The 10,612-nt window shown below is 31.2% G+C and overlaps 2 protein-coding genes across 2 annotated transcripts; one reads left to right on the top strand and one right to left on the bottom strand.

Annotated features, from left to right (window-relative positions):
- The first annotated feature begins 6,081 nt into the window (after positions 1-6,081).
- Positions 6,082-8,415, top strand: LOC137824827 (autophagy-related protein 8C-like). Its single transcript, XM_068630506.2, has 6 exons — positions 6,082-6,217; positions 6,364-6,410; positions 6,913-6,968; positions 7,054-7,106; positions 7,751-7,869; positions 7,996-8,415. Exons 2-6 carry the CDS (start codon positions 6,374-6,376, stop codon positions 8,091-8,093), a joined length of 363 nt encoding a protein of 120 aa, XP_068486607.1. The 5' UTR covers positions 6,082-6,217; positions 6,364-6,373; the 3' UTR covers positions 8,094-8,415.
- Positions 8,416-10,156: 1,741 nt separating this feature from the next.
- Positions 10,157-10,441, bottom strand: LOC150023066 (uncharacterized). Its single transcript, XM_090297695.1, has one exon. The coding sequence runs from the start codon at positions 10,427-10,429 to the stop codon at positions 10,157-10,159; it is 273 nt and encodes a 90-aa protein (XP_090153821.1). The 5' UTR covers positions 10,430-10,441.
- Positions 10,442-10,612: the final 171 nt, after the last annotated feature.

Here is a 10,612-nt window from a genome sequence, read left to right as displayed (position 1 = left end):
TTTTTATCTAAAATTATATTGTACAATTCAAAAATTAAATAATTTTTTAATTGCACAATTTGAAATTCAAAAATACTTTTGGATTTTATAATTTATAAGTTAAAAAAGTTTTCAAATTAAAGAATTTGAAAATCTTATTTTACTTTCGTACTGTAAAATCTAAAAGTTTTTTCATGAAAAAAAAAAATTGGATTGGAGAATTGAAAAGTTATTTTTTAGGACAGAATGAGAATTTTTATATATGAAGTGCAAAGGAAAATTATGCAGGTGCAAAAAGAACTTCCCAAATATATTATTCGAAAACGGCCCGTTTGCATGGTAAATTGAGACAAACATGGACTTCATATGCTGTCGTTGTTTAGCTTAGTCTATATTGTTCTGAACTCAATCAAAACCAAAAATATCAAATTCTACTGTGTTTTATTGATAAAATATTTATTGTACTTTGGAATTTTCAATTTGATATATTAGGTTATTTATAATCTAATTGTTTATAAAAAAAATGAACAAAAATTTTTGATTAATTTTTTTATTGTAATGATTATATAATAGAAGTACTTTTAATTTTCTATCAAAATAAAAAATAAAATTATAATAAAATATGTAATAAAAAATAGTTATGAACTATTTTAACCTTTATTAATTATTGTAATTATACATTAAAATAGTTTTATTTTTCACTACAACACTAACTATGAGTAGTTTAATAAAAGTAAAAGAGATATATTTTTTTGTTTATATACAAAATTCGATCCTCGTTATTATTTTTTATAAATATCAACTTACTTGTTTTTAAAAAAAATATGTACGTGACAAATTGAAATTAATAACAAACAATTATTTGATGTATTTATATATATATATATATATATATATATATATATATATATATATATATATATACTAATAGTAAGGTTTATAAAATTAAATTAAACCTATATTTCAACAACAAGGCAATTTTGTGTGTAAAATTCTTAAAATTTTATAGTATTGCATTATCCATATGATTAATATAAACAAACTCATTTAAATACTATACATAATCTCAATTACAACGAGATACATTCAAATCAATAATCACTCATTTAATATAATATTTAAGACATATAAATCAGACCATAACTTGGTTATATGTTCTATTATAAAGTCCATTTATATCTTATAATAACTATTTGCAGAGTTCTCTGCATGCATTTGTGGATTCGCCAACCAAATTGGAAGAATTTCATATGGACGAACAGTTTCATTATACGAAACCGTTTTCTCCGTTGACTCCACGGTAAGACGGCTTCAGGTGAGTGAACTGTGGGTCTAGGTAGTGCGGGTAGAAAGCCTCTAAGCTGAGTTCCGTTGGGTAGAGACCGCTGAACATCATTTGGGCAGGCCATCGGCTATATGGGCTTAGACTTTTTGATGGTTGTCATTCTCTGGGTGGGCTCTTGCTTTTCTTAATAATTTGAGTCCAACTAGACTTATAAATAGGTGATGACTCTTCCAATAAGGGGATACCCAACTGAAATCTCGTTCCCTGAGGAACACGTAGTCATTGTCGAGTTGCACTCCTCAAGTTCAATTTTGGTAGGAACATTTGGTGCCCACTATGGGGCCCTGGTAAAACTTTTCCCCGAGACTACCATAGCAACTAGACGTACATCAACATCAGTTCTTCACAAAAACTACATGACCACCCAGTTCGAGCTATCCTCCGAAGAAACGAGGAAAACATGAAAAAGGCAATAGAGAAAGTCATCGAACAAATGCAAGACAAGATTGAAAAGGATGTAGCATCCCTGAAAGAGCAACACAGGGTGGAAGCTAAATAGAATCGAGCTGAGATACAAGTTTTACAAGATCAATTGGTGGGAAGAAATGACGACCATACTCGGAATCTTACCCAATATATGGCAGAGTCTCAACAGTTATCGCTCGAACCATATATTCAAAAGAAGGTACTTCTCCTTACTCATATACTCCAACATCATCTTAGAGGGAGACTCGTTATACTCTGACTCCAATATCATCATGAATGGAAACTCGAGGACACGAGCAAATACCATTCAAGGAGATACCCAATCCCCCTCTCATTGAAACGATGAAAGATAATCTAGAAGGTTTCCACCCTTTTACCTCCGAGGTCATGGGAGCTGAACTACCCCGAAAATGGAAGTGGCCGAGCTTGGGAAAATACAGCGGAACTTTTGACCCCGAGGCTCACATCAAAGCATACATGACCCAGGCGAACTTGTTCTCAAGGAACATGGTCGTACATTGCATACTCTTTCCAACCACGTTGATGGAGGTGACCTTAGAATGGTATTATTCCTTGCCTAAGAATTCCATTGACTCTTTTAACACACTCTATGCATGGTTCTTAGCTAGATTCCCTGACAGCAAACCAATAGTTGTGAGGTCCGCTTCATTGCACAATGTGGTTCAAGGTGAAGAAGAAGGCCTACGATAATATATGGCATGATTTTCAAAAGCAATATCAAATATTCCTTACCTCCATCCGGCTGTAGTCATGCACGCCTTATTGATAGGACTCTGTTCAGGGAAGTTCTTAGACACCCTTTTTGCGGATCCTCTCGCTAAAACAGATGAACTTTGCAACCGAGTTGTCTGATACATTAACATTGAGGAGAATGTTGATGCAAGAAGAAAAATAATGAAAACCTCAGAAGTTGCTACTTCGAAACAATATCCCAAAAGAAAGAGAGTTGGGAGATTTGAAGATTATATTCCCTTGAATACAAGTCGGGATGTGATCCTACACAAAGTGCAACCAGAGGTTGGTGCAACTTCCGCCTCCGGCAACCAGTCATCCATCAGCTGACTCGACAAGGAAGTGCAATTATCATCAAAACCTGGGTCACACTACGGAAGAATGCTTTAAGATACGAGATCTAATTGATGAGCTTATCCGATCAGGTGCTTTTGGCCACTTCGTACAACAGGCATAGCCTAATTTTGGAGGACACTCCCCAAACATCTATTTGAGAAACACCTTTCTGATTAATACAAGATGCAAACTCTATGGTTCCCTTTGAACGTGATGAAGTACTTTTTTTCTTACCTCAACTTTTTATCTCCAGGAAGGTTTTTTTTCAGGTAAATTTTTAATGAGGTTTATTCTTTTGAAATAAAGTTCTTTTTTACACATAAAGGTATACAATGTTCTTTTTTACACGTAACAGTATACAACGATACTTATTGTAAGCTATTATCCAAGTTCAAACGAACATCGAAAAACTTCCATCAAACTTTGATACAACCCAATTAGTCAAGCAGATGACCAAGGAAACAAGAGGCATTTCACAGCTTGATAAGTGATCTCAGCTTACAAGACAAGGCCCCACCAAATATCAGAAGAACCTCAGCAAAAGAAGAATTGGGCATAGACCAGAGCATCAAATGTTTTTTCTTTTGATTTTCTTACAAGACAAAAATATTTGTAAATAAATTGGGCTCACTTTGGGGGTTCCAAATAAAAGAATAAACTAGAGTAGGGTGTGCTTAGTATTTTTAGTAGGGTGTGCTTAGTATTTTTAGTAGGATGTGCTTAGTAATTTGAGTAGGGTGTGCTTAGTAATTTGTGTTTGTGCCAAGCCTACCTCCTTCTCCAAGTGGCATGACAACCCTATTCTTTCATAAGCTTTTTTCATCCCTTCCTCTTTTTATCTTTCTTTTTGTACCATCCATTCCATTCCTCTTTATGATATCATACTTGTCTTTTAATTTTGGTTATCACTTGTCTTTCTTCATCTTATGATCCTTTCATTTCCGCAATTTACTTTATAATCACCATATTGTGTTTTTCACTTTGCCCTCTAGAAGTGAACCTTCACACTTACTTAACCACTTGGTTAAGTTCGTGTCCAGTGTGGATCTTCTTTAGGTTCTCACCTTAAATTGTTAATCTAAAAAATCATAAACAAAAGAGGAACCTCTAAAATGTGCCAATATAAAATCAATTCACATCAAACTTGAACCAAATAGTCAAGTCATAATCCGAGTTCAAACGAACATCGGGAAACGTCCATCAAACTTGAACCAAACGATTAAGTCACAATCCGAGTTCAAACGAACATCGAGAAACTTTATTAAACTTGAACCAAACGGTCAAGTCACAATCCAAGTTCAAACAAACATCGAGAAACTTTATTAAACTTGAACCAAACAAACGGTTAAGTCACAATCCGAGTTCAAATGAACATCGAGAAACTTTATCAAACTTGAACCAAATGGTCAAGTCACAATCCGAGTTCTTGAACCAAATGGTTAAGTACTATTATTGTGCTAGATCCAAGCGGGTCGAAACAACTGAACTCGTTCATCCTTCAAATTGATCAACCTGTACATTTTTTCTAATTTCGAGTTGGGGGGACTTATGTACATACCCCCAGTTACAATCAGATACATTCAAACCAATCACCACTCATTTAATATAATATTTAAGGCACATAAATCAGACCATAACTCGGTTATAGATTACTAGCAATTATAGATTACTATTATAATATCCATTTATATGTCATGAAAACTATTTATTGTTTTTCTCAATGGTCTGAGTTCAACTAGACCTATAAATAAGTGATGACTCTCACAGTAAGGGGATACACTAAACTCTATTTTATACTCTTACTCTTAGCAGCTCTCTGTTAAGAATTTATCATTATCTTTGTACTCCTACTGACTTAAGTATCGGAGAGTCTTTTGAAGGTGGACCTCCCCCTCTCATCGGAGACCAACTAAAAGCTCGTTTCCTGAGGAACACGCAGTCCTCGCCTCGGATTTCAAGCTAGGGGGACTTATGTACATACCCCTACAACTAGATACATTCAGATCAATCACCGCTCATTTAATAGAATATTTAAGGTACATAAATCAGACAATAACTCGGTTACAGGTTACTAGTGGTTATAGGTTACTATTATAAAATTCATTTATATCTCATGCTAACTATTTATTGTTTTTCTTAATGGTCTGACTCCAACCATACCTATAAATAGATGATGACTTTATCTGTAAGGGGACACACTAAAATATATTCTATATTCTTACTCTTAGCATCTCTATGTTAAGAATTTACCATCATCGTTGTGCTTCTATTGACTTAAGCAAAAGCTCATTCTCAACAAGTTGCACTCCCAAATTCATTTCTGGTAAGAACAAAAGTAAGAACAAATACTAATGATATACTCTTAGTAATAATAGAACGAGAAATGTTTATATTTTTCAACAGTTGAATTTAGTAAAAATCATACAATAAATTGCGAGTAAAAAAAATTAATTTTAACTTATAATTGATTCATAGATTTCATAGAAAAATGATGACAAAACTATATTTATTTTCTATACTATAAATTCATTTCTTTTAATTTTATACTCACTATTTTTGTTTTTGTGTATCTTTTAATCCATGAATTTTAATGGTAAGAAAACAAGAGATTAAAAATGATATATAAAGACAAAAATAAATTATCTTTAAATACAATAACTACAAAGTGACATTTATAAAACTATAAAAATTAAACGAGTATTTAATCCAATTTTTAATTTCAATTTTATTTGAATTGGACTTTGTTTGAAAAAATTATATTTCGAAGTTTCTATAATTTCTTATTTGTTTTCTTAATTTTCTTTTTTGAAGTGCTTACGAATAACTTTCCTCTAAACATATTGTTTAAATATTTTTTTCTTAAATAAAAAAAAGTAAAAAAAAAACAATTTTTAATAAAATTAACTCATACATAAATTAATATATAAAAATACTTTTATCATAGTGTGTTTAATAATTTTGACTTATACATAAATTAATATTAACTTTCCTATATATATATATATATATTTTACTTTTGATAATACTTACACTTTCATGAATTCGGATGATGTTTTATGAATTCCAAATTTTTTACTAGATAAAGGAAGCAATCATTTTTGAAAACCAGTGGTTAACATTAAAATATACTTTAACTTAAATTTTTTAAATTAGAAAAAATATTAAAAAATAACAGATAATTTAAGTTAGAAAATATTTTAAATTTTAAATTTGTTAACCTTTTTAATTAAAAAGATTAATGGTGTAACAAGATAATTACGAAACGTGTGAAGATATCGAAAGCAAATGGATATAACAAGTTTTCCAATATTCCTCTTTGCGTCTTCTCTGATCTCACCCAATTTCTCTCACTTCTTCTCTTTTCTTCACACTTCTCTGGTAAGCAATATCATTTTTCGTTGCAAGTTATCCTTGTTTTTCCCCTTCTGATTTTTTTGATCGTTCATCAACGGATCGCTACCTTCCTAACAAACCCTAATTTTGTATTTATTTTTGGTTTTTCCAATCTGTGTCTTTTGCTACAGAATTATTGCCATGGCTAAGAGCTCATTCAAGATGGAACACCCTCTCGGTTCGTTTTTCTCTTTTAGTTTTTTTTTTTTTAACTTTTCGGCAGTTTTCATCAGATGTTATAGTGCAGTTTTAATTGGGAATTTAAGTTGATGTTTGGGATTCTCGAAGGCATTTTTAATTTTTATGTTTCTGCTTTTGTATTTCCCCCCTTTGGAGTTTAATCGAGGTGTGTGGAATATTTATTTCCTACAAAAATGGAACTTTTTAGTGATTAGTATTTTCCGTTATATTTTATTTTATTTAGCTTAGTATGAAAATGATCTGTGTTATATATCATATGGGTATGCACTTTCTTTTTGTTTGTTGAGAAGATTGTTTTGATTTTGGTTTTTATATGTTGTTGTTGCTAGTACGTCTTGTCTGGTTTTTTTACTCTTCAATTTCACGCGCGATCTGATTTTTGCATCATGTTAAAGAAAAAGAACTCTCTGTAAACTAAACATCATTTGGTGAGTGTGCAAGTTTGTATTTCTCTAATATGTCCAAATCTTTCATGCCAGAAAGGAGACAGGCTGAAGCAGCTCGCATAAGAGAGAAGTATCCTGACAGAATTCCCGTAAGACCTGATGTCTTTTGTCTGTATACGTCCTTATAATATAATCCATTTATTGCTGATTAACTTGGATAATGTTTCAATGTAGGTAATTGTTGAAAGGGCAGAGAAAAGTGATGTTCCTGAAATTGATAAGAAAAAGTTAGTTTCTTCTATTCTCTCTGGAAACTGCAATTGTAAACATTGACACTGTTTATTTACTCCAACTATATTTGTTAACTCTAATAACTTTTTGAATGTCTGATAGCTTTTAATTTAAGATTTGGTAGGTATACACCATACACACTTCAAGTTTCATACTTTTACTTGAACTTGAGCACTACTGGCCTTTATTTTGTTTGGGGTATTTTGAGTTTTCCCCCCTTTATGTGTGTAGCATTGATTGAAAATGTTCGTAAGACAGCAAAATAACTATACTTTGCTTCCAACATGGTAAGCAGAAGCAGAATCCGTATGTTGTTCTCTTAATAATATAGAATTAAATGGGAAAATAGTAAACAAAGTAAAAGTAAGATGCTTTTGTGATTTTGTTAATGTGAAAAGCGAACAAAATTCAGTATTGGAGGCTGTAATAACTGGTTAGTTTGATCATACAGAGAAGTGGGGTTCTAGCCAAAGCTTAGGTGTGAGTGGGGTTCTAGCTAATGCTTAGGTGTAAACCAAGTGAAAGTATAAGAATGTAGAGAACATTGACAATCATCTAAGTGTTCAGTTGGATGGATACATAATCATCTCCTTTGTTTCCTCTTTATTTACTGTATATTATTGTTTTTGGATGACTGTAGGTATCTTGTTCCTGCTGATTTGACTGTTGGCCAGTTTGTGTATGTGGTGCGGAAGAGAATCAAGCTGAGTCCCGAGAAGGCCATCTTCATTTTTGTGAAGAACATCTTACCACCAACTGGTAATATATATATATGTGTGTGTGTGTGTGAATTTTGTGGGTTTGTACGTGGAATATTTGTTATACATAACATAATGAATGTTCTTATGGTTAATTTTGTGGAGTTGTTGTTGTTTGTTCATGCAGCGGCAATGATGTCTGCAATATACGAGGAAAACAAGGATGAAGATGGATTCCTATATATGACTTACAGTGGAGAGAATACATTTGGACTTGTGTTCTGAAGTAATCCATGACAGGCAAACCATATCTGAATAGAAAATCCTAAAATGACCAATGTGAAGAAAATGCTTAATTGTAAATTATCTTGTTTGATGGTTTTATTGTAAAGTGTATTTTCATGTCTACTGGAAGTTATTTGAAAAGTGTCGTGTTTGTATCACTTCAAATTGCTAATGTTTAAGGGTATGCTTGTTCTGTGTTCATACCTTGATCTGTATCTCTGGTTGGTGTACTACAATTACACTTTACATATCTTAAAGGACCCAAATCTCATCTGTGATCAAATTTGACGAAAAATGTAAGAGAAACAAAGACTTTACTTGAGAGCAAGCGTAGTAGATCATTTATTTTGTTACAACGGTGACAGCAACCCTTTTTATGTTCTTGTGTAAGTTATTCAAATTTTTCTTAGTCAACTTAAGTTTCATGGCTTGCAAGTCCCATTTAGGTAAGAGAAGTATTAACAAATAGTTTAACACGGTTTTTGAAAAAAATTCGTCCTTGATCATTGAGATTTATGCTACACTAGTGGAAGCACATGTGGGGCTCTACTTTCTTTTATGATAAAAAAAAATAAAAAAAAAATATATTATCATAATGATTATTAAATATTAAATTATAAAAAAGTTTCGTAAAAGTAATATAAAGGGAAATAATTTTTATTATTTTATTGCATGTAATTTTTTTATTGTATAAGTGATTTTATTTATTGTGTGTAATTATTTGAGTTTAAAAGAACATTTATTTAGAAAATATTTTTATTTAATGTTATAGATTATATAATTATATGCCTTAACTAGTTACGCATATTTTTATTTTGTGCATAAAACTTTGTATTCTGTTTAATATTCGTAACTTTTTCAATAAACATTTATTTCGTTTCTATAATTTTTTAAACCATTTGTACATTTAACCGCTTCTTGCATCTTGAGAGTATTTTATTTCTATTACTTAATTATTTAACTTATAACTTTTCAATATATATAAAGAGAGAGAGCCTTTTTTTTCCTAGTTAACAATAATTATTTATGATTAATTATAAGTAAGTTTTAGATAAAATAAAAAATAAATTAAAATTGATCATTTTAGGATCTTTTAGGAGCATATTAGAGTATATTAAAATCGGGTAAGTTTCTTTTATTATTCTAGTTTAGGTGAACATAATCTAATGTAAATTATAAAATTTGAAACAAGAATGTAAAAAAAAAAAAAAACTGAATACAGAACTAAATAATGGAAAAAAATAACTTTTTTTTATAGAAATTATAAGTATTTTCTCTTGAAGACAATTATGATCAAATTCGGTATTAAACATTAAAGATTTTTTAAGATTGTGCCGTAATTCAAATTTAATTTTGCAAAGCGTCGCACACACAATTCTATTTTTAGATTATACCAACCACTAATATTTTTATAAGCAGATATTAATGGAGTTGCCATGCAACTTTATTTTCTCCCTAATCTTATTATTTAAATTGCATCTTATTTTTCATACAGTTTTTAAAGTGGATAATTTGCATTGAATACATTTTCACTATATTTTATTGTGTATTTTAAGGTTGATTTTTTTTCTTCCTGAGAAAAACAGTAAAAGCCAGAAACCTACCGAATTTAAATATCTTCTTCGATCGGATTAAAATCAGTTTAAATCTTAAATTAAAGTGATAAGAAATAAAGAGGTTAATTGAGATAAGCTTTCTCTTTATACATATACTTCAAACCAACTAAAATAGTACATATCACCCACCAAATGACACTGTTTTAGGCAGTCATCTAGGATGACTCATGGTAAATTTGTTGACTTTAGATTTCTTTAAATCTATGCTAAAATAGTTTTTGAAAAAATTCTACTCTGTTAGTGTATGACCATAAACTCATCATGGTTGTGCTACTTCAAATATTAAAATAAAAATAATATACTTAAAACATGAAATAATTCTAATGATTTAGTTGATCTGATTTCGATTAAATCTGATATTCAAATTCATTGACATTGAGTTGGTTCAGGAGAGAAATCAAAACCAACCTACGCAGCTCAATTTGTGTATATTTTATTCTCTATTCATCATATCAAAATCAACCTTTTCTGGTACTGATTCTTGACCCATTTGATTCCAGCAGAGGTTCCACTCTTCACCTTCTGGGCACCCACTACTGCTGCAGTTTTAGCCTTGTCAGAACCCACAATTGCTGCAGCTTTGGCCTTGTCCATCCCAGCAGACATCTTCTTGCTGCTTCCACTGCTCTTCTTCACCTTCTCATCCTCCTCATCATAGTGGCCACTACCAAGCCCTCCATTTCCCCATTGGTCAGACCAACTTGGTGCCTTGCTGCCCATTATCTTTTGGCCCTCAAAATATTTCAATTCATTACAATTTGTATTGTTTCATGTTGAATAATTCAAAATCACATTGAAATATCAACCAACCTGATACTTGCCATCAGACTTTAAGTAAATATTTACATGTTTGTCATCAGATAGAACAATTGATTCTGGTCTAGAATTGACTGAGTTGAAATA

Source organism: Phaseolus vulgaris, chromosome 11, assembly GCF_051622355.1.
Source record: "Phaseolus vulgaris cultivar YP4 chromosome 11, ASM5162235v1, whole genome shotgun sequence".
Taxonomy (NCBI): domain Eukaryota; kingdom Viridiplantae; phylum Streptophyta; class Magnoliopsida; order Fabales; family Fabaceae; genus Phaseolus; species Phaseolus vulgaris.
This window is presented reverse-complemented; position numbering and strand designations above follow the sequence as displayed.

Coding starts and splice junctions, on each gene's coding strand:
- LOC137824827 (XM_068630506.2), top strand. CDS start 6,374: ATGGCTAAGAGCTCATTCAAGATGGAACACCCTCTCG. Junction 6,969..7,053: donor AGTATCCTGACAGAATTCCC/GTAAGACCTGAT, acceptor GTTTCAATGTAG/GTAATTGTTGAAAGGGCAGA. Junction 7,870..7,995: donor GAACATCTTACCACCAACTG/GTAATATATATA, acceptor TTGTTCATGCAG/CGGCAATGATGTCTGCAATA.
- LOC150023066 (XM_090297695.1), bottom strand. CDS start 10,429: ATGGGCAGCAAGGCACCAAGTTGGTCTGACCAATGGGGAAATGGAGGG.